A 25,182-nucleotide genomic window follows, 5' to 3' on the forward strand; every position below is an offset into this window, starting at 1 on the left:
GCATAACTATGGGGGCACTGCTACAGGGGCATAACTATGGGGACACTGCTGCAGGGGCATAACTATGGGGGCATTGCTATAGGGTCATTATATGGAGGCACTGCTACAGGGGCATAACTATGAGGGCACTACTACATGGGCATAACTATGGGGGCACTATTACAGGGCATTTTATGGGGGCACTGCTACAGGGGCATAACTATGGGGGCACTGCTAAAGGGGCATAACTATGGGGGTACTACTACAGGGGCATAATTATGGGGGCTCTGTTACAGGGTCATAACTATGGGGGCACTGCTACAGGGGCATTATATGGGGGCTCTGCTACAGGGGCATAACTGTTGGGGAACTGCTACAGGGGCATAACTATGAGGGCACTGCTAAAGGGGCATAACTATGGGGGCACTGCTACAGGGGCATAACTATGGGGGCACTACTACAGGGGCATAACTATGGGGGAACTGCTACAGGGGCATAAGTATGAGGGCTCTACTACAGGGGCATAACTATGAGGGCACTGTTACAGGGGCATAACTATGGGGGCACTGTTACAGGGGCTTAACTATGGGGGCACTGCTACAGGGGCATAACTATTCGGGCACTGCTACAGGGGCATAACTATGGGGGCACTACTACAGGGGCATTATATGGGGGCACTACTATAGGATTTCCTTCCTTTCAAATCAAGGGGGTTACGTCAGCGTATCTAAATATATTTTGGGGTAAAAGGTAAAAAAGTTCTCTGACCCCTGATCTAGACAATGTATTAATAACTGTATGGCATTTATGTTGCTCAACTAAACTGATCCAGTTTTTATGTGTCCTTTGCGAGAATGATTTGCCTCTCTGCATAACAAATACAACTTATGACCCCTGATTGGTAATATGGCCTCATTTGCGAAGGAGCAGAATTTACACATATGGATGTATGGAGTAGGTGCACTGAATATTTTTTGGAGTTTGCTTGCAGGAACAGATGCCTTCTTAAGGTAGAAGAAGTTCTGAAGTGGACAGAGGGACATCCTGGGGACGGCTCGGACGCAGGCATATCACGGCCAGCCTGTGTCTGTGATCCCTTATGCTCTCGGAATCTCAGTTCCCGCGGCCATACTGTGTGATCATTGGGTTACTCAGATGGCCAGTGTCACAAGCCGCCACTGCTGCCGTGTCTTGTTGGATAACGGTGCTCCAGACAGTTCCCTTAGGCCTGTTGCTGGAAGACAGGGTCGACGTACTGTCAATTTATGATAATATTCCCTCTAGCCATTCATCATCTCTGCTGGGTTCGTATCGGTTACTCCTTCTATTTCTTTCCTGTTGATGCGTTGCTCGGATGCTGGTGATAGCTTTCACGTGTTTCTAGTTCTGGTGTTTGCATCCTGTCAAGTCGAGTGTCTTGTACCTCAGCCTGTCTCGAGTGTCTCCTGCCGCTTGTGTCATCCCGGCGGCTAAGGCCACAATCCAGTGTAATGCCGCTTGTGTCATCTCGACGGAACAAGCCGCACCCCATTGTGTCTCCTGCCGTTTGTGTCATCCTGGTGGCACAGGCCACAATCCAGCATCTCCTGCCTGTGCATTCCAGCGTCCTGCTGCATGTGTCATCTCAGCAGCACAGGCCATATCCTGCTGCTTGTGTCATCTCAGCGGCACAGGTCATAATCCAGTGTCTCCTGCCGCTTGTGTCATCCAGGCGGCACAGGCCACAATCCAGCGTTTCCTGCCCTCACAATTTAGTGCACTTCCGCTTGTGTCATTTCCGGGGCGCAAGTCACACTCCAGTGCCACCTGCTACTTATGTCATCTCGTCAGCTAAAGTCGCATTTCTGCGTCTTTTTGCCAACTCAACTGTGTCCTGTTACACGGCCCAAAGACCGCATCTTGTCAAGAAGTGCTACCAGCCCCAAAGGCTGCTCTACGGCCCAAAGGCTGCACCTTGCCAAGCACTATCAGCCCTCAAGGCTGCTACACAGCCCAAAGGCTGCACCTTGCCATGCACTACCAGCCCTCAAGTCTGCTACATAGCGGCCGCACCTTGTCAAGTTCTACCAGCCCTAAAGGCTGCTTCACAGCCCAAAGGCTGCACCTTGCCAAGCACTACCAGCCCTCAAGGCTGCTACACGGCCCAAAGCCACACCTTATCAAGTTCTACCAGCCCTCAAGGCTGCTACTCGTCCAAGGCCGCATCAAGCCAAGCATCACCAGCCCCCAAGGCTGTTGCTGGACTTCATCCTTAAGGAGTACCTCATAATTACATAATCCTCAGCACTATTGCTACTCAGTGGTGAATCTAATACAAGATTCATAACAGCCGATTATCGAAGAATGTTTGACCGATGCTCCACTTTTGTACACAGCCACTTAGATTTAAGAAGACGCTGGTGGGTGTCTCAATACAAATCCTGGTGGTCGCCACATTTGCATATTTTTACACGCCCACTGCAAGGACGCATGATTGGACCATCTGCGATCCCTTCAGCTGGCTAAATATGCATGGTTAAACATATTTCTTTATTTGAATTCAGTTGTTTATGGTCAGAGATGAGCGGTTTCAGTTTTGCTGAAAACCGAACACGCTCGAACTTTGGTGTTCCGAGTCACCATCGTGTTCCGAGTGACCATGTGGTCACGCAAGCCGGCCGCCGCAGTCGCACAAAAGAGTCCATGAAATCTCCGTCAGCCATCGGAGAGTCTGGCCTCTTCCCCCTGATTGCAGGCCCATTCTCAAGATGTACAGGCAAACACTTCAACAATGCTGTAATACATCATACTTCTTAAGGGTGGAGCAGACCTACAGGCATGTGAATTGCGCTTGAAGTGAAACTATGCAAGAAATGAGACTGATGATGAGTAATATACAGTCTGATAATGCCAAGGAATGCAGTCAGTGCTCCTCAAGGCTATGATCATTTGCAATACAAAAGGAAAAACAAATATCTGGATTAGATTGAACGTTTTAAAAGAAAAAAAATTTGGATCTCAGCATACAGGTTGCGCACATGCAAAGTTGAGATGTGCGCGGACCCCGTGTTTTGGTTTTAATTCATCATCGTGTTGTGTTTGTTTTGGCAAAACAAAACCTCAAGTGTTTTATGTTTGGTTTTGAATCTGGATTTCCTTAAGAAAGCAGCAAAAGTCATGTGACTTGGACCTGTGTTTGTTCCTATAGTATTATCATCATCAACATTAATTTCCAGCAGTTTCCAGTAATTTTGACCACCTCACAGCGCATGAAATCACGAGGGAGGGACTTAAATGCAATTCGAAACACGCGAGATCCGGATCTTAGATCCGAGTTTCAAACTTGGTGAGAAGACCCGAATTGAGACTGGGTTCTACTCGGGACCCCAAGGTTCAGGTGGGTTGTGTTTTCAGCAAAGCCGAACCTGTCATATCAAAGTTAATGTTACCTTCCATTTAAGCATGCCACATAGTGGTATTGTCAAGATGACTTGGGTGTACTATAACTCCCAGCATGGCGTGTTTACTGACTATAAGCAACCAAATTAAAATAAAGAAATTTTGAATTTTACTGTATTGTACGTTACTGTAGAAGCCGGTGCAAGGTTTTAGGGCGCCCTAGGCAAAGGTTCACATTGCCGCCCCTGTTTTCCCCCAAACCCTCCGCCCAGCTCACAGACACATACACAGCGCCCTAATAATATTCACATGACCCGAATTAAAGGGATGATTTCCCTCTGCAGTGCCCCTATTTAGGCCTCTTTAGTGCCTCCAGTTGTAATGCCCTTGTAGTGCCCCCAGTAATGCTCCACACAATGCCCCCAGTAGTAATGCCCTTGTAGTGCCCCCAAAAGTAATGCTCCCTGCAGTGCCCCCAGTAGTAATGCTCCCTGCTGTGCCCCCAGTAGTAATGCCCTTGTAGTGCCCCCAGTAGAAATGCTCCCTGCAGTGTCCCCAGTAGTAATGCCCTTGTATTGCCCCAATAGTAATGTTCTCTGCAATGCCCCAGTAGTAATGCCCTTGTATTGCCCCAATAGTAATGCTCTATGCAGTGCCCCAGTAGTAATGCCCTTGCAGTACCCCCAGTAGTAATGCTCCCTGCAGTGCCCCCAGCAGTAATGCCCTTGTAGTGACCCCAATAGTAATGCTCTCTGCAGTGCCCCAGTAGTAATGCCCCTTGAAGTGCCTCCAGTAGTAAGGGCCCCTGTAGTGCCCCCAGTTGTAGTGCTCCCATATGATGCCCCCAGGAGTAAGGCCTCTAGTGCCCCCTGTAGTAAGCTCCCAGCGCGCACACTTACACACAAAAAAAAAAAAACTTACCTTAAACGCCGCTCCAGTGCCTGCTGCCATCCGTCCCCGGCGCCTGCTCCTCGGAAATATGGGAGTGATGTCATGATGTCACTCCCACAGTGCACTGCGGGACCCGGAAGCCGGAGCTCAGGAGTGGGGGGGGGAGAGAAGGAGCCAGGCGCCCGCTGGTAACACAATCTCAGCGGGCAGCTGGCAAATGGAGGGTGCAGGGGGTGCAATCGTTGGGCCCCATAGCAACCACACCCTGCGCACCCTCTGTAGTTAGGCGAACTCAGAAGCGCCCCCTAGTGGCCAGCGCCCATAGGTAGCTGCCTAAGCTTGCCTAGTGGTAGCGCCGGCCCTGTTTACATATACATAGTGGAGCTTGCAGTCTATATTCCCTATCACATTTACTAGAATTGCATTTTGTCGGGAGCCCATTAACTCATCAGTATGGCTGTGCGTGGGGAAGCCTATTTACAAATGTGATATTTTAAAATAACTATCCAGTGTAAGCAGGGCCAGATTAACAATGGGGCGGATGGAGCTACAGCTCCAGGCTTCACATAAAAATAGGCCCATCATCATGACAGCATGATGTTGACTGTCCATCTGCTGTCCACAAGGTCAGCCATAAATCATAAGTAGTAAAAAAAATTTCTAGTTCCCTCACAAAATGAAGCTTTTTTTTTTTCTTTTACATATTTGGGAGACATTTGGGCTTATAGTGTAGGGTGTGTACACACCCACATGGCACTGGCCACACCCACACAGTAATGGTAACACCTCCTCGGCTTCTCATAATAGGCCCCTGATCATTTTAAGCTCCAGGCCCATGTGACCCTCAATCCGGCCCTGAGTGTAAGCCTGTCTCAGGTCTTCAGAGCTGTAGGTACTGAATGATTAAGTGTAACCTGGATCTCACAGTAACTGACATATCAGCTACTTTTGGATGCTGATGACATTGCACTGAGGGGTATCCCTACTGCAATGTGACAGGTTTTATAACTCTCATGGCTCCTGGACAATCCCCCAGAGTCCATCTGCGACCGCCATATATGCCAATAACAGATGTCTCCTCAGCACACAGCTTGGCCACCAGTGATGTAAACTGCATCAGGTACAACGATGCACATACTGTATCTGGCAACGCATATCATCCAAACTGACCCAAGCATTTCCCCATCCATATTCTGAGCATGCCTATAAAGCAACCACTGTCATAACCAAATTTGCCATCGCTACATCATACTTGCGGAGCAGAATGCCTGCGTGCAGCGGGGGGCGTGGCCGGGAATTGACGACGCATTGGGGGCGGAGCCATGCAATAGCGTCATCGTGGCTCCGCCCCCTCTTTACAATGCCGAAAATATTGGCATTGTGAAGCAGGGGTTGGGGCCACAATGACTGGCCCCCCCAGCCGCGGGAGTTTCTATGAGGTAGCGGGGGGGGGGAATCAAGCGGCAGCCGGGAGGCTTGCCTGCCTTTCCGGAGGATAGGGAGCTGCAACTGATATTTGGGAGGCTCTCGACCAAATCGGGGGTAGGCAAGCCTGTAAATACATGTTAATAGCATGTAATTCCCAAAGCTGGCTTCTCTCAATGTTATGCATTGAAATTGACCCCCAATAATATAAAGGATACAAAACACATCAAACAGCAAGGACAGGGATTTAGTAATGCTGACATACAGTAGACGTGCACGTTTGTGATCATCCATTTCAACCGACAGTAAAAGTAAGTTGATGGAAGCATTGTTGCTCGCCTTACGTTTGCAGTATTCTCGCAGCGGAAGGCTGGTGACACATATGCAGTCAGTGTCATTACACGGTCCTGGTGTTCCAATACAGTCAAAGTCCTTCCCACAACTGCATGTAGCGGTGGTCCCATTTATACTGCAGGCTTAAATAGCGTGAATGAGAAAGCGATATAAGTGATATATTAATATGATTACAAAGTACAAATGGGTACAGTGTGTAAATGTATTTTTTCTAAGGTGGATATAAATGCGCACAGGTGTAATAAAAGGCCCCGCACACATGTTTCACACCTAAATTTATGACTAGCATTTATTAAAACATTATTCTCATCTTGGATTTACTCATTGCAGAAATGTAGAAAATACCTTCACTTGAGCCCCCACTTCTATATATTCTATATATAAACCCCAACATACATCCCAAGCTACCTCCACCTGCCGTCTGACCCTACATAACTTCTAATTACCCGATTAATTCCCACTTTAACCCATTGTGGGACTCTAAACCATCATGCGTCACATAATTAACTTGATCTGTGCCCATCTTTCTGTAGGAGAAATACATCAATGCCTCCTAATTGTGGGCATAATGTCTGTCTCCACCACAAAGTCTTGGTGTCAATAATAGCCTAGATTAAACCAATTAACCAACCCAATAAAAAAACAGAATTGTAGGACACCGCCATATATCCCCCCCACTGATGGACTTACCTGGTAAAAAGTCAACACTGGATATTATCGTTGAGTCATTTATCAGTGGCTGGTACAGGCTTATGTTCTGCAGAAAACTTCTGATTTCAGCCTCCAAGCTGGGGTCTGGGAAGCTTATTTCAATAACGGCCTTATAGGATGACGGGGTATCACTGGCTGTAATTGCAAGAAACCAAAAAAGATATAATTCAAACACGGTGCACACCTTGTAACTGTACAGGTAAATGTGATTTACTTCTCCGATGTTAGTCAGAGAGAGGCTGTGCGCGTTACAGCTGTTAAAGGGAGATGTCCCTATTGCAAGCATATTAAAAGCATAATGAGAAGATACTGGAAGAATATTAAAAGTACACAGAAAGCCTATTAAAAGCATATTGAAAGTGCTGAGTACTTACAAGATTCTGTGCTAGACATATGAACATGATGACATTTTGGTATATATCATGCTTGAGATACTATACTGTATAACCAGTGACTGAGTCTATTATTATGAAGAGAGGAAGCAGTTTTAATTTTACTAAGATGATTAAAGTGAACTCTGGATTGAGATATTGATACTATTAGGTGATGAATTTAATTGTGCTACTGAAAGTGGAACTGTGTTAATTGTGCTTTTTCACTGGAAAGTCAAAGCTATTATCTGGAATCAAGAAATACCAGCATTAGATGCTTATCTTAGTACTGCACGTGTGCTTATTGTGGATTACAAGTACATGCATTTTATAGGACAGTGAACATTTAGCAAGAGATTACTTTAACGACTGAACTTTGTGTTCACTTTAAAGCAAATGACTGATCAGTCTGGGGTTTTGCTAGTCTGCTGAGTAATGATCTGTATTGCTATTTCATTATACATGTGTTTTGTTAAGGTTATTGTGTGTTTAGAATCCAGTGTATTGAAGCAGGGATGTGCAGTCAGGGTAGGCAGGGGAGACAGAGCCTCCCCTGTCATACTCCTGAGATTTGATTTAAAAATGATTAGAATAATACAAAGAAGATATTTATAATTTATAAACATCTTCTATGTTTATTGTAATCATTACTATAGTTAACAATCACCAGCTTTGTGGAGCTCCCTGGGACTGCAAGGAGCAAGAGATGAGGCAGCAAGAGCTCAGCCTCGCTTCTGTAATGTGAGACACTGCTTGCAGAGCTGGAGGCAGGCCACACCACAGGCAGTAAGCTGCACAGAAAGAGGGCTAATAGAGACATGCCTCTGAGTATGGGGGGGCATGTCTTGAGCACTGATGAACACCTTGAATGTGTCATGTGACCAGGAAGTGCACTGCAGTGTCTAGAGATCAGAGCTCAGTCAGCAGCAGCAAGAGAAGACACAGTGATGCAGGGAGAATTAATGGACACTGAAGCTTAGTGTAGTCAGGGGAGAGTTACAGTGAGTAGGGGGTGAGACAGGCTCCCAACACTCAGACCCATCTCCATGTGCCTCCAAAGCCATTGACCTCACCGCACCTCACTGTACTGAAGTAATTAAGAAACTGAATTTCCCCTATTTATAGCCAAATGAGGTAATGCAGCAGTTAATTTAAAGAAGCCTTTTTCACTATTTACCAGAGTTATTGCCCATTTCCTATTTACTACCGTATTGAAAACTACTGTCTTACACTTTTCATATTACATTTTTGCCAAATTGCCTGTCATAAGTATGGTGACCATTAATGTCTTCATGCAGTGACCTGCCCTGAACTCAAATCTTCTTAAACCCTCTTTAATAAATCTACTTGATTATTCTATTTAAAAAGGCTGTCACATTATGTAATGTTACTGTGTGTGTGGGACTAGCCTCTCTGCTACAGCATGAGGTGGATAAGCTTGTGGAGTCATTACCAAGGCTGTCAAATTATGTCATGTTACCCTGTGTGTGGGGCTAGCCTGTCTGCTACAGCCTGAGGTTGATAAGCTTGTGGAGTCATTGCCAGAGAAGAAGGAAGATATGCTGGAGCTGTTGTCTCAGCTGTAAGGTACCATCTACACCTAACTTATCTGTGCCCACACCAACACCCGGGTTACCACACATTCTAAATGTGCCTTTATGTCATCATTGGTGCTAAGCACATCACAGTCCCTATATTAGACAATGTGGGTATGGAGTCTTTGCACCAGTGTCTATCATTTACTTTTTCTTTATCTTATCATGTGTCAGATCAAAGCTTACTCTCAACCACACACCTACCTTATTTCTTTGCCTAGTCATACTGAGTGCGGGATGTTGGCACTTAAAATGCTGGCACCGGTATCCAGATGGTAAGTACTAGGGTTAGATACTTAGAGGGGAAGGTTAGGTTTAGGGTGTTGGGAGGGAGGTCAGGTTTAGGCACTAGGGGAGGAGGGTTAAGTTTAGGCAGTGGGAAAGGAATAGTAGGGGATGGTTAAGATACTAATCGACAGGTGTCGGTATACTAACCCTGACAGGATGCCGGTATCGGGATTCTGTCCACCGGGATCCTGAGCACCAGCATCCTGTACCCAATCCTATTAACATATATGTATATAGTGCCAGCATATTCTGTTGCACTTTACAATTGGAACAAAACAGCAATGAAACAAGACTGCGTGATAACAATGAGAGAGAGGTAGGAGGGCCCTGCTTGCAAGCTTACAGTCTAAAGGAAACACACAGAGGGCAAACTTCACAATGGCGCTAGCGTGACTTTAAACTCTCACAGCTCTCTACAGTGAAGAGAAACAAGTGTGATCCTAAAAAATTCTGACAACTCAATACGGTTGCTGCTACTAACAGATAAAGAGCTGGGCTTTATCTACAATAATCTCAACAGAAGAAACACTCAAAAAGAAATAGCACTAACCATGTATATTGTCACATTATAATAATCATAATATTGGGCATGGAATAAAAAATATTTTTTATAAAAATAAAAATATAAACATTAATAAATATTCAATAGATCACAATATCCAATATAGGCATAAAATAATTGGCACAATCAATTAAACACAGTAAAAAACAATCAAAAACATTTGGTTTCATATTATAAGTACAGTAACTACACATGTATAATTAATTCACTGGTTCTCCCATTCATATGGAAAGTGATTAAAAACAAAACATATCTGTACTCTACCATAAATTAGTAATTCTAAATTGATATGCACAGCCTCAAACACCTGGTGCCGTAAACATTCCTTTTAAAAAGGGTTTGATGTATGCACCTAATTTATATTATAAATGGCAATTATGAATTTCTCAAGGTGTATGGATTCCTGCACTTTATCTTTTCTCTACCTTGCGGCAGTATGTTAGTAGCAAGATGAAAAAATTCTTAGCGTGAATGGTAACAAACCATCTGAAATGTCTCAATTCGATGGCAACAAAAGAACTTCAATTAGTCAGTCCTGAGGCTGGCAAACAAGTAGCCGTCTGTTAATAAACACTTTGGATAGTGAATATGTTTTAAACAGGTTTAATCACCCGCTGCGTCATTCCAGTCAGGCATAACTGTCAGCCTGTAATTCATAGGATAATGTTTACTGACAGTATTGGTGTATGTCCTCCATGCATGGCGTAATCTCACAATAAATGTGGGAGAGACCGTCACACACAATTAGGGCTGAGTAGCGCTGTACAGGTGCTGCTTACCGCTACTTCGTACGGGACCTCAGGAGGTTAGTTAATTTCCCTTCCCTCGGATAATATGTCCAGGCTTTAAGCTGCTGTGTTGCGGTGTACACCGTATTTAGTTGGCGCGATTGTAAGGTCACGGCGGGTGCTGCCCGATCAGTATCAGCACAGCAAAAGTTTGTACACCGACTATGGTGTCAGACCCTCCAACATGACCCATTCCATTAGGTACAAAATAGCAGTCATGGCAAAGGGAAAGAGGCGTTTGATATATGAAGATAAGTGCTGCATTTTGCATATTGGTACCACCAGGTTGCAAGGGTCAAATGTTCCCAGCCTTGGCCTTGGGTCAGTGAGTTGTGTGAGTGTAGAAAGAGAACACATGTAACTATTGTGTGAACTGTGAAGGGAGAGGTAATTGGGTATAACCGTTTATGTAAGTGGTTCAGGAATCTCATTAGTTTGCCTAAAGAGGTGAGTTCTCAGAGAACGCCTAAGGGTTTGGAGTTTAGAGGAAAGACTTTTTGTTGGAGAGAGTTACGCAGGAGTTCACTTTGCAAATGGATGTTTAGCACTACATGTATTTTATTAACACATGCAATTGATAAAATGATGAACACAAATCATTTATTAGAAACAGTCTTTCAGAGCTGTATAGTTCCAAGTATTGGTTATCCTTTCATTAAAGTCACACAAGACCTTATGACCACAACAGTCTGACTTTACCTGCACCAGTTTCTTTTACATTTTTTTTTATAAAATGAGACCGGGAGAAATATGCAAATCAGGTATATATGGGAAGAGGTAATGCAGGCTTGGTGAGGCTAACTAGCCCACCTTTACCCAAATGCTTCCCTCTTGACCTCTGTGGCTTCTTCTTGTGCCGGTGGGTCCTGCTATTGGCTCCAGTTGCTGGATCCCACACTACACTGGAAGTGACTGGGTGATGTTGATGCCATGAGTCAGGGGGTCCATCGTGTTAGTCTGACAGCACCCTACGCGTTTCGTACATCTGTGTACTTTGTGAAGGATGCTGGCATTGTGCTGCCCTTTCATTCGAAGGCTCCATTTTTTTGGGCAAAACTTTTTTGTTTTATATTAAAATCACATATAGCCAGACATTCAATTAAAATCCAAAGAATCATATGATTTTTAAATCAGTAGTTATGATGTGTTTGTAGAGTATGTTGTAACTTTTATTAATGTGTAATAAGGTAAAAAGGGTAAAATTAATTTAAAAATACATCTATATATATATTTTTTTTCTCTTTCTTTTATTTAGTGCTATGTTTCTCCAGCAACGCACACCACTAGAGTGAGTATTGTCCTACTGTATTCATTCTTTACTGTACAATAAGGTCCAAGTGGATTCATACTTCTCATAATATAGATCCACTTGCTCTTTTGTTTTCTCTCTCATGTTTTCTTGAAGTTAGTGGTTATATTTCACTCTCTCCAATTTGGTGTTGTTGTTTTATTCAATTGCTACAAATTTTAGACCTTAAGGGTCCCTATTGTGGGCTTCTGAGAAATGTTGAGGGACGCTGTGGGTTGTTAATCTTGATATTGAATCCTGATACTGTAGATGTGCTCAGCAATTCAAATTTTTATTTTTACTTTTGTTTGTCCTTTATACTGATGTCCGCATGGACATTCCAAGAGGTAGATGGTTCCCTCTGTGTTACAGGATAGGTATCTTTTTATTTTGCATTGTTTCTTTGTTTGATTGGAGATGAAATCCGTAGTTAGTCTTCTGTAATTTTCTGTTTTTGCAGCCTTTACAGTCCTGACAGTAATGGAAACCTGTTCTTCCCATTTTTTTTCCTTATGTTTGTTTCTATTGGTAATGTAGCTCTCAGTTAGTTCTTGTTTTAATTTTTATCTTTTTTATATATATTATTCTTGGTTTTTCAGGTATGGTGAACTCTAATTATTCATCTAACTTCAGTACATACCAATGTTTTGTGGATCAAATGAGCACCTGAGATACTGTCATTTGAAAAGCCTCAAAACCATTGCACTGCTTTAAAATCTTGAGGTAGTTCCCAATTTTGAATAGCTAGGGGTTTATTTATTAAAGTGAGAGTTTTTAGAAGAGATGTTGCAACCAATCAGATTCCAGCTATTATCTTCTAGAAGGTGCTAGTTAATTGTTAAGTAGAATCTGATTGGTTGCTATGGGCAATATCTCCACTTCTAAAAACTCTCACTTTGGTAAATATACCCCCTAGAATCTTGTAAGGGTCCATACTGAGATCTAGTGAAGATACCACAAGGTATTCTATGTTCTTTACCTCATAAATGCATTTTTCCAATTTTGCATAAAATAGTTCTTAGATGTTCCAGAACTATATTAACATGACTTTGATGATTAGGTGAGTGTTGTGAGTAAAGTAGAATACCATCCAACTAGGTAATAACAAAGTGAGCAAGGATGCCCCAGGAATACATTGTGTATGAAAAAAAAAAAAAAATGGAAGTTTTGAGGGGCATTAGGTAAAGCAAAGGGAATCACAACATATTCCCAGTGTCCGGTGTGGGACCGAAAATCTGTTTTCCATTCATTCCAGGGACAATGTAAATTATATTGTAGGCCCCTCTTTGGTCTAATTAGGGAAAACTCAGGCTGACCTTAATCTTTTGAAGAATTCAGGAGTTAGGTAGAGGTTTCCGGATGTGCATTGTAATGGCATTCAGGGCCCAATAATCAACAGAAGGTCAAAGTCTCAAGCTTTATTTGACATGATTAGGGCTGTAACTGGGCACATTAGAGACGGCCCTGCCCACTGAGCGTGTGACTCCACATCGTCACACAAAGGGGGCGTTACCGGACGCTCAGGTAAGTGCAGCGCTGAACGCGCGTCCTTAGGAAGCCCATTTGGCCGTATATAGTGTGCAGGGTTCCCTTCTGGACAATCCACCAGTTGCTCCTGGAGGGAGCCATTACGGGCATCCTGCCAGCCAGAAGCAATGGCCGATGGGCGGCGTCAGTGCCACCCACAGAGCCTCTGAGATATGTGTGACAGCACCAGTTGCCCGTAGCTAGTTGCGGCCTTGGACACCATAAACCTATGCATTAAATGATCCTCAATGTATTCTTTAAGGATGGCTACCTCACAGAGGGAATAGATACAGACAAATGGAATAGAGGCTCCAGGAACCAAATCTATAGTGCAATCGTCTGGACAATACAGACTATTTTTCAAATCAAAAACATCCATGTACTGTAGTCTAGGTAAGTCCATAGGTATGGCTTCATCCATGGGTTTTTAATAGTGGTTCAAATGGTATCAGGTAGACAATATTCTCTGCAGAAACCAGAATAAAGGGTTAGTTCTTTCATGTTATGCAATGAGCCTGGGCAGCCTCTATTAGTCATATTATTTCCTTGACCACAGGTCCATAGGTGATAGACGGTCAGTCAATAGTTTCTAAAGGCACCTTATTTACCATGGGCACTTTGAAGCAAGCAATGAGACTCTGATCAATATAATTACCTAGAGAATCGGAGTCCAGCAAGATGAGACTGGGGAAAACGGGGTTTAAAAAAATAATACAATGATATGTAACAATGTGGTATGCCATCTTTTGCAGTCAAATGATTGATGTGTGTTCAAAAGCTTGACCCTAATACACCCTTTTAAGGAACTAAGGTCCTGAGGTTTCCCTTCAAATAGGACATTGAGTCCGAAAGTGGGTGGAACAAACACACAAATGGCACATAGTACAGTACAGTTCTCTTCTACATGTCTGTTCCTGATGTGACAAGGGGCCAACTTGCATGAGCATGGGTTCTGGTTCTTCCATTTTGAAGGCAGAAACCCTAGTACAGGTGCTTTGAGACTTTGTGACTTGTGTCTCTCCATTCCTTGCCCAGTTAAGTATGTATCTTTAGTGAGAATCAGTCCTCTAACCCCTGTGGGGTTCCATTTTGTCCAATTCATTCTTAATTTCCTTGTTTAAACTTACTGATGGTTTTTGGCAGCCATGTTCCAATGAATGCCTCCCATCCACTGACAAAATTCTCTAGTATAAACTAAAACTGAGCGAGAACCTTGGCGTAGATCTGGTAAGTGAGTTTTGCCGATGGCAGTGACAGTGAGCCGAGAATCAATGCAGTTTCAGGAGACTGAAGAATTGCTCCGGCGGGCTCCATGAAATGTGGTCTTAGTCATTCGGACGTATCTAGGTACCTTTTGCCCAAAGGAGGATTCTGGTAGCTTTAAGCAGCAAACACATGGAGGTCTGAATATGCATTTATGCAGTGTCAATACAGTTTATAAATTGTACATTTAAATACAACTATGCAGATTGATAACAGAATGGGAAGAATTAGCTTGTTGTGACTTTTTTTTTTCCAGGTAAACACGATAGGTGACACCTCTGAAAAGAATGTGTATCTCTCAGAGAATTTTCTCCAAGTATCTCTGAAGGGTACAGATGTGTATAAGGAAGTATAATTGTGGCAAGCTGACACGTCAACAACACTTTTCTTTAAATAAAAGTAAATAATAATATATAATATAGTTTGGGCATAAGAGATGACGGCCCATTTGGGATTTAAGTTTCCAGTTTTTGCTATGAGGCCCTTATGATGGAGTATTTCGCCATTGACTGTATATAGAGGTGCATATGATACCGCAATCTTTCAGAATCAGTACTAGTGGCGGCCCATCACTGCTCCCTGCTGCTGGTGACCCTACATATTATATACCATCACGGCAGCTGACAGGGAGGGTACAAAATAAATATCCATTGGTGAAATGCTAAAGGATCCGTAAACACGCCTCCCACGATGCAGCAACCACACCCCCTCTGCCCACCAAAGGAACATAGTCCCCTCTTTGTGCTGTGCCCTCTCCATTGCACCATATCCCCCCTCAACGGCCCTGTATACCATGCACATATACCATACACTGATGGAGTTGTACTGTATACTCGACAATGGGAGTGTCACTGTTTGCCCTGGGTACATGAACTGCATATGGGCTTTGCAACAATATTGCATATTATGCTGTAGGCATAGGAGTAGCATTATATACTGTAGACATGATTATTTTACCCAGTGCATATACTGTAAGCCATAGTGCAGCCTGCAGCAAGGTGTGGGCATTCCTGAGGATTGCCCATCACTACTGGCTGGAAGGAGGGGATAGACCAAGGGGAGTCAGGGCTGCAGTCAGCCCAGACTAGTGGCTGATCCTATCAGGCCGCCGATTGCAGCCTTCTGTGCCTGTAGCCTGGGGGTAAAGAATGGAAGCTGCAGCTTTCCTGAGTCCCCTGAGATCGAGCTGCACTTTATTCTGTACCCGAGTCGGGTGGAGGAGCCTGGGGGAGGTTGCCACGGCAACAGAGAAGCCAGCTCGGTGGGTTGACCCTGGAAGATTACCTTCCAACAGCCGCCAGCAGGCAATTCCACACCTCCCAACATGACTCTCTCCAGGAGGGACACAATGCTCTGGTCCTGGACTTCCCTGGTAAGAGGTGGGGCTGCAGCACAGTTCAAAATTCAAATAGGGGAGCCACACCAACTGTCATTTCACACGCTGCCCAATATCACTGGCTGGGACTCACTGGCAGTTGGTGTGACTCCCCTATTTGAATTTTGGACTGTGCTGCAGCCCCACCTCTGGAGCCTCCACCAATCATAAATTACCAGGGAAGTCCAGGACCAGAGCATTGTGTCCCTCCTGGAGAGGGTCATGTTGGGAGGTATGCAATTCTGAAATGGTCGCTTCAGATGCGACCGTGTCAGGGTAAGCCCAGCTTGGCATGGTCACATTTGCAAACTCTTTGCCACTTTTCAACCTGAACTGATCCACACCAATTGCAATCTCCAGCTTACAAGCGGTACTTTTTTCGTGCTGGCAATCAGGGGCACACAGTACTGGCACCATTTTGTCTACATTTTATTCCTATAACTACAGTAGCTCCAGTCCAGTGACAGGAAGAAATCAGTGAAATAAATTCAGAAATGAATAAAATAAGCATGCGCATACTTATACAGGGTATGGAAGCTACACACTTGTAACTAAAGCGGAGTATCTGCAACTTGTTATCTGAATACATCAAACATTGCTCCGTAGCTCTGTTACAGGAAATGATTGGCCCAGGAAACCCCTGAATACCTGTTGCACAAGAAATCTCTCACCGATGCCTCCAGCCAATAAATAAATCTGCTTTGGTTCCTGGTTTTTCAGTGAAAGTATCAGGAGACCTTTACAATATCAGTCTGTATAGTATCCACATAGTTTCAGTGTCAGAAATCTACAAAAACCTGCCTGACTGCTCAGTGACAGACAGTGTACTGCAGCTGCCTGACAGCAATCCTGGAAACCTCCTGACAAGGCGCCTGGTGCTGGTTACATACAGTATAGGAGGGGCATGACTTTATTTGTTGTTATTTTTATAACAGGGATATAGCAGTATTTATCACCAATAATCTCACTAGTAAGCAGGGGCGTATATATAATGGGTGCAGGGTGTGCGGTACAGGACCCACAACGCACACCCTGCACCCATATTATGTCAAACTTACCTCTCCGAGGTCCTGTGTCGCGCTGCTCAAACGCTGGATAATGCCCGCCGCGGCCTACAGCTCCGGTAATTCAGTGATATCTCCTGTGTTAAGTGTGTTCATGAATACTAAAAAAAGGGTCATTAAGGAAAATTTCCTTAAAATCATTATTTTAGTGTTGATGAATAGGCCCCTGGGGGAGGTTGCCACGGCAACAGAGAGGCCAGCTTGGTGGGTTGGCCCCCGGCGGTAAATTGACCCCAACGGCAAATGTCACCAGCACGTTAAAGGAGCAATTCACTAAAACACACCTTTTGGTTTCTCCTCCTGTCAGCAGAAACATTCCCCGCATTCACCTTTGTTATATGGGCTGTGCAAAGCATGAGACGCCTACTTTCCTTTCCTGAAAACAGCAGAGTACCGTCGCAGGCTGAACCCATGCCACCATCCGCTCAATATATCGGTCAACTGCTTGAATAAGTCCTTGGTCTCGCAGAGTAGCAGGGGCACTGAGAGGGTACTAATTACCCAGGGCCGGGTTGTTGGAGGGGCCTGGCGCCGCCCCCCCTCCCTCTTACCTGTCAGCAGCCCCTGGATTGCAGTGGGAGATTGCTCGCTGCTGCTGAGAGCAGTCTCCTCTCCTCATGATTTGCGCTGGGCTGAGGGGCTAACAGTGCCCCCCTCCCCAGCGTGTGAAGCAGCGCTGCAAATAGGTTTTGTACTTTTTTTTTCAAAGGGGCTGTGGCCATGCCTCCCGTGATTAGGCCACGCCTCTTCCCCCGGGCCGTCTCTCTACGGCCCTGCAGAGTAGAGATATGCGCTGATCCCTGTGTTTTGGTTTTTTTAAAAACACCCTCAAGTGTTTTTGTTTTGAAACTGGGTTATTCTTTTTTTTTTTTTAAATAATTGATAAAAAAAAAGTGTTCAAAAACTGCTAATATCATGCAATTTTTGCAATCCAAAACCCAAAATTCAGATCTAAAATCCAAATTCTGAACCACGGGAAGATCAGAACTGCGATTCTGATCTGTCCAGATCTCCTAAGGAGATCAGAATCGCAACTCGAATCTGGCCAGATTCACAAAATTCAGGTGAGAACCAAACCGCACATCTCTAGCGCAGAGTCAGCCACAATATGCACAAATAAAGCCCTCTGTGGTTGTGGTTTTGCGAGAGTGAAAGCCGCCAGAAGCATTACCCCACCCATGACACTCCCGCAACACGCCCACGATCCAGCCTCTTTTTGCCATCACTTTTGGTCACCACCCTACCTCCACTCAGGAACGCCCAGAAATCGCAGTGGTCTTCTCAATCCCATACAAGTTGTGATTGCTGTTACAGAGCTTGGTTCGTGCACAGTAAGGACTGGATCGGCTTTTTGCGCATGTGCAGAAGCAAATAATCGCTCAACTGTGTAAAAGTCGGCATAGCGTACAATTCTGATTCAGGCCCAATAACTCATGCTATATTTGTGAGATAGTGAAGTGTCTCTATCAGATTTTTGTCATAAAGTTATCAATGCCAAAAGCATAATTTATTAAATGATTTAGAAGATATTTACTAATGTCAGTTCTTATATAAACCTAAAGCCGGCCATACATGGTGCGATTTCCTAACATTTGGATGTCTTGTACGATCTCCCTTGAGATTCTTACTTTGAAATTCTCTATACGATTTGTCAAATGGTGTACGCGATTGTACATACGAGCATATGATACCGATGTGTCGTATTCGATTGCTAATCGTTAAGGATGGATCGTTTACAGCCAAAAATTTTGCAGGGCTTTTGCAAGACCTCGTACATTGCACATAGGATCTTATGCCAGCAAAACAGCGTACGATGTGTATCACATTGTACACGATAGGTCGAAATCTTACCGCTTTTCCATAAGATCTACGATGCAGAATTACGACGACGGGAACACCCTTCGTCATCGTACAAATATCGCACATGATGTAACACGATTGGTCGATACAATTGATCTAAATCGGCCATATCGTGAAAAAAATCACTCCGCGTATGGGCCGCTTAAGGAAAATTAGTTTGTTTATTAAATGGAGAAAAGCCCTATCTCCCGTACATATCAAGGGAGCTCCGTCGTCAGCAAGATTTGCCAAGTCTCAGGTGGTGGCTGCTACAAATCACCAGAGCATCGCAGTTGGATCCATAACAGGTGTTAAATGTTAAATTCGCACTTGCCCCCATAGTGCCTAACGTCATCACGTTGCATGAAGGGCGAGTTATGTCATCACGTTGCATAGAGAGGGCAGGGCCGGCAGCACAAGTAAGTGCAACGCAGATTTGGAGCATCCTGAAGTCTCTCGAGATCAGCTGAATGCATTGCAGGGCACCTGTGTCTGGAGCGTCTAAAGGACTCTCCGGCGGTGCCGCAACAGTGGTTCTGGCAGGTTGGGCTGTGCGGCAGCTATGATGCCTCCCACAGAGCCCTACATGGTCAAACACCCCTAGTTACGGCCCTGTAGGTTGTTGTCGAGCAGGATACAGGGAGTTTCTGTTGTGGTGGTCTAGGTGGTGGTGGTTTCTTGATGGCTGAGGTCTGTGTGGCATCAGCACCTGGCTCGTAGGTGCGGGTAACAGCAGTTTGTTGCCGTAGGGCACTACCGGCATCTTGGTCCTGCAGCATGTAACCTGCCGGCATTGCACCAGCCTCCTGCTCCCTCTGCTGGCTTTCTATAAAGGGAAGTTATCCATAGGCCACCGTGCTTGGTTATTGCTACAAGCTCTTGGTGTTTCCGTACCTCGTTTCCTACATCTACATCCAGAGCCTCCTGTTTGAGTGTGATAGGTATGCGGCCGGCGGTTCAAATCCCGGCAGCGGCAGCCCGGCAAGGGTGAAGTCCCGATCGTCCCTAAGATAAGTATTGCTAACCTATTCTACCCCCTAACCCTAACCCTTAGGGGTGCCTAACCCTAACCTCCCCCCCAAGTGCCTAAACCTAATCACCCCTCTAAGTGTCTAAACCTAACACCCCCTTCCCCGCTGCCTAAACCTAAGTCCCCCGGCGGGGTGCCTAACCCTAACCTCCGCCCCAGGGGTGCCTAACATTAACCCCCCCTTCCCCTAGCCTAAATCCAACCCTCCCGGGGGGTGCCTAACTCTAAGGCCCCCCCGGGAACCCTAAGCCTAACCCTCCCCCCCGTGGCTGTCCGTGCCCGGCGCCTAGCTTACCTTCGTTTGATATGCCGGGCGTCAGTCTTCCGGCGTATCATTTATGACGGGTGTCGAGTTTTCAACGCCTGTCATTAGTACCATGCTGGGATTAGAGAGTCTGGAAGCCGGCGGTCGGCATTTAGACCGCCGGCTTCCAGACTACATCCCTCCTGTTTAGCTTTGCCCTGTACAGACTGCTGCCTCTGTATATCTGACCTGCGTTGGATTTCCCTTGCTACTTCAGTCTGCCCCTGTACATGTTCATGCAAGTCAGATGCAGATGTGCTACAGTAGCTTGGAGGTGCATAACATGAACTAACGATGATGGCGATCGGCGTCCGTCTTCTGATTGACTGAATGCATCTGAGTCCCACCCACTTGTCTTAGACTAATAATATTATGGTAAAGTTGATGCTGCAGTCTAGTAGCATAATTAAAGTGATATTAGTAACCATTCCAGAGCAAATATTACCATTTCCAAAGTATTTATTATTTATTTGTTTATTGACGTTTATCTTTTACTTGTGTATTTGATGTGAACGTAATAAAAATTAGAATTTTGTAAATGCGTCTTGGTCTAAATTTTTTTTACATGTTATTAATATTATTAGCTATTAATAACACTGCCTGTACATATACTATATTGTGTATGACTTTTAATTACTGACACAACCATGGAGAAACATCTTTTGGTGTAAACCGGGGGCATTTGATACTGCACCTTCATTCGGGATGCTGTTTTTATGATTACAAATATAACAACTTAAACAGCATGAGCCCCTCAGTGATTAAGGCTTAGATCAGATAATAGGGTAACACAAATCCTGTCGTCCCTGTGATCGCTAAACCTACCAAATCAAGGTCCTTTTTGAATAGACTGAAGAATGAATTTGTTCCCCCCCTTTTGGATATATTTGGCTCGAAACAACCAAATTGCTGGGTTATAGCAGATTTCACATTAAGAGCAGCTTGTGTACAGGGATTTAATAGCAATGCTGCTGTGATACTTGAGATGATGAGGTGATCTTTTCCTAAGTAATCTAAGTATATTTATGTACTTAAATTGTGGTAATCTCTAAATCACTTAAATGGTGGTAAAGTGTAATCCACTGAAATATGAGTGGTAAAGTGTAATCCACTGAAATAGTGGAAAAGTGTAATCCATTGAAACAGTGTAAATTGTAATCCACTGAAATTGTGGTAAAGTGTAATCCACTGAAATTGTGGTAAAGTGCAATCCACTGAAATAGTGTTAAAATGCAATCCACTGAAATAGTGGTAAATTAAAATTTTAAACGGTATTATAAACCAAGATCCACATTAATAGTGTTAAAATATTTTACAATATCAACAAAACATCAAGAGGCTTACTGTATTATAGATTGAAAAATGATCTATGTAGTAATTGTATAAAAACTGCTCTGTCTCCAATGGTTCTCACTGCTAGGAGACTGGCTAGACCTTAGCCTAGTAGGAGCCAGGAGAGGAGGAGGAACACGCGGCAGGGAACATAGGACGTATGGGGGCAGGAAGGAATGTGTGTGGGGGTGTGGGACTGAGCAGGGGGCAGGCATTACAAGGAGGTGAGACTGAATGTGGGGCAGGCATTAGAAAAGGGGGTACAGGGCAGTCTGGGCGGATGGGATAGAGTGGTAGCGGAGAGGGACACAGTGGAGGATGGGGAGGGTGGGAGCATCCTGCAGACACTGAGGTGACTCGACATATGCCGGGTCACTTTATGGTTAGGTCTAAATTCAAATTGGCTAAAGGACTTCTGATGTCACAACTATATGACCCGCAATAGAAGGAGGAGGTAGATAGGCTCAATTTCAGAACATGGTACCCAACGTGTACCCTCGCAGTCTTGATTCACTCACCATGCTTGGGGGAACATTACTATTCCCAATAGATGTCCACGTGGATAGCAAAACTTATAGCCCACCGACCTTGCCCTACCCCCTGCCATCGCGGGTCACATGGTTGTGACTTCAGAGGTCCTTTAGCCCACTAGGTGCTAGCATTAACCATCTCTTTACTAGTTGAACATAATAGAATAAGTGCCACATCTATAAAACAGAGAGAGTCTCTTATAAGAGTGATATTTGATGATTGATATTGGTAAATAAGTAAAGGTCATTATACCCGTAATTTAACTGACACAATTTTCCTATATACTACACATCACTTTGAGTTTTATAATACACTTTTAGTACAACATGCGAAAAAAGTTATATTTTACATAATATCACTACATATATACAGTACGTGTGTCCCATAAAAGAATACTATCTCTCTTCTTGTAACAAACAACCTACTTGCCCACGGAATTTGCCATGTGCCTTGCCAATCTTGGGGCCTATTTACTAAGCCTTGGATGGAGATAAAGTGATCAGAGATATAGTCCCAGCCAACCAGCTCCTAACTGCCATGTCACAGGCTGTGTTTGAAAAACGACAGTTAGGAGCTGATTGGTTGGTACTTTATCTCGCTTCACTTTATCGCCACCCAAGGCTTGGTAAATGGACCCCTTTGTCATCTACCCGGAGCATTATTATAGTCAATTTGAAACTGTCACAATGATGATATAATTTACCTGAACGCTCATGTCGAATCAGAGAGATGTAATCGTCCATCTTAAAAATGTGAAACACATGGTATAGGTCATTCATTTGTTCCCAATATTGTTACATTTATTTGTGTAAGATTGTAATGCCCCTATGTTCATGTACTGAATATTTCATAATTGCATGGTTTGCTATAGGTACATGAAGCATTTTACATTCATCTGCTCTAGCAATCTATTCTGTTACATAAATTGTCATTGTGTCTGATTGATTTTCGAAGATATTGTAACAAATAAAACACATAAAATGTGTTACATTAAAAAAACTTAAAATCTTACACAAATACAAATATTTACAGATATTGCATGAATACCAATACAGTTGTGAGTGTGATCAATCAGAAATTGCTCACTGCCCATTGACATATTTCAGTGAAACTCTGTCCCTCATTCCTAGTCACTGACTATGACCTGTAATTAAATTGCAGAAATGTTCACTACCTACAATAGAATTTTTTTTTTTATTAACTCACCGAATTAAATTGAATTGTTTTCATTATCGGAAATTGTATTTGCCATTTCAATGCATACTTATAAGCATACCAAAGCAACTTCCAATCTAAATAACTCATACGTTACTTTAAGGTGTATAAAAATATGTCTATGCCCATCTAGATACGAAGAGTCCCTCTTGCGTCATATGAACAGGGCAGCTAAGGCAGTTATACCAATTAAATGGAGATCAACGTCTCCCCCTATCATTAAAGAATGGTTCATCCGTCTAGACGGAATCGTATGACAAACTGCCGGACCTAAACCAGGCGGATGAAATACAGACGCCAGAAGTTCGGCAGATGAAGATCCCAACGGCGCCTGGTAAGTATCCTAACCGTCCCCTCTCCCCCCCCTAACCCTAACCCTCCCTTAGGAGTGCCTAACCCTAACCTCCCTCCCTAGTGCCTAACCCTAACCTCCCTCCAGGGGTGCCTAAACTTAACCCCCCCTCCCCGCTCCCTAAACCTAACCCTCCCGAGGAGGTGCCTAACCCAAGCCGGGCATCGGGATTTCGGCGTGGGGCTGATGATAGGCATTGGTATTTAGATGTCTATCATTAGTCCCATGCTGGGATTTCACAGTCGGCTTCCTGACTACATACCGTCTAGACATGTACATGACTATGGAAGAGATTGTGCTGTCTGCAAGAGATCGTCTCTCTACATTTACTACAACATGGTTCTATTGGCTTGAATTTAAAGAATCTGATAAATGTAAGGCCCTAATGCCCTGAATTGATTTAGTGTTACCCCTTATTGATTTAATTTGTGATTGTTAGGGGCAGGGCCGTAACTAGGGTGGTGCGGCCCTCTTTCTGGCACAGGGCGCCAAAATGTCTAGATACAGCTCTGGTTAGGGGTATATTTACTAAAGTGAGTGTTTTTAGAAGTGGAGATGTTGCCCATAGCAACCAATCAGATTCTAGCTATTATCTTCCAGAAGTGCTAGTTACATATTAAGTAGAATCTGATTGGTTGCTATGGGCAACATCTCCATTTCTAAAAACTCTCACTTTAGTAAATATACCCCTTATAGTTAGTAGGAGATTTAGGAGACCCTCTTTTTCCTCCCTCTCCGCTATTTTTTTTCCCCCTCCCCGTTTGTATTTGTAGTGTCTGTATTTGTAACTTTGTTATTATTTTAAATGATCGATGCATCTGTATATGGTGTGTTGTTGATTTAATATTTTTATTGTATGTTTAAGCTATATTTTGCATCTTTAAATAAAAGAATATATACAGTATATTAAAAAAATATGTATATGCACAGTTTTGTTTCTTTTCATGTGCTTTCATTTGTTTGTGTTTAGCTACATTTTGTTAAACCTGAACCGCACATTCAGTGTTAGAGGAATTACCATGTAACTGATGTCATGTTCGCTCAGAGATGAATACAAATAGTTGTCCACATCTTCTGCCAGTAAAGTTTCAAAGAAAAGCAAAAATAGCAAAAAATAAGGAATGGATGATAATGGAGCCATCGTGCTCTGTAGAGCTGAAACAAAACAGAATCAAAACAATAAATATTCACATTATGTGTCAATTAAACGGTGTCACAGAGAGATGCAAATCAGCTGCCAGATATAAAATTCAGTAAATGTGCCGCGTTGCCTCTCAGTCTCAGTGCAGCAATCTTTAGGGGACAATTCAATTAGATGTGAGTTTGCTAAAGTGAGTTGGCATCAGCGCCGTATCTGGACGGCAGTGCGCCCTGTGCAGCATTGCCGCCCCTCTCGCTACCCCCCGCCCCCTCCTCCCCCTGAGCGCTTACCTTTCCCTCTAGGGGTGGAGGGAGGGTGGGAACCTTTGCCGGCGTTCTTGGTGCACCGTGCACCACTGCAGGAGGTCTCTTCCTGCAGACCTCCTGAGCCGGGAAGTGTGCGGCCGGTGACCTGGGAGGATTCCGCCCTGTGCGGAGGCACCGGCCGCACCACCCTCCCTACGGCCCTGGTTGGCATCATAAAAGTTGTGTACACTATGGGCATACGGGTACGTGAGAAATGCGAGATTCAATTATAAATGGTGACTCCGGAATCGCAGCAGCTTTGATGTGCGCGGAT

The 25,182-nt window shown here is 44.1% G+C and overlaps 1 protein-coding gene across 1 annotated transcript in view; it reads right to left on the reverse strand.

Moving 5' to 3' along the window:
* Window positions 1-25,182, reverse strand: part of LOC148533788 (adhesion G protein-coupled receptor F5-like) — a 481,437-nt gene that overhangs the window by 440,752 nt on the left and 15,503 nt on the right. Inside the window, exons 2-5 of the mRNA XM_088467202.1 lie at window positions 24,481-24,617; window positions 22,599-22,638; window positions 6,718-6,873; window positions 6,018-6,149 (exon numbers count right to left, since the gene is read on the reverse strand). Of these exons, the coding sequence (XP_088323328.1) occupies window positions 6,018-6,149; window positions 6,718-6,873; window positions 22,599-22,638; window positions 24,481-24,603 (451 nt within the window). The 5' untranslated portion in view covers window positions 24,604-24,617. The remainder of the gene's footprint in view (window positions 1-6,017; window positions 6,150-6,717; window positions 6,874-22,598; window positions 22,639-24,480; window positions 24,618-25,182) is intronic.

Source organism: Taudactylus pleione, unplaced genomic scaffold (genome assembly GCF_031769625.1).
Source record: "Taudactylus pleione unplaced genomic scaffold, aTauple2 ptg000070l, whole genome shotgun sequence".
NCBI lineage: Eukaryota > Metazoa > Chordata > Amphibia > Anura > Myobatrachidae > Taudactylus > Taudactylus pleione.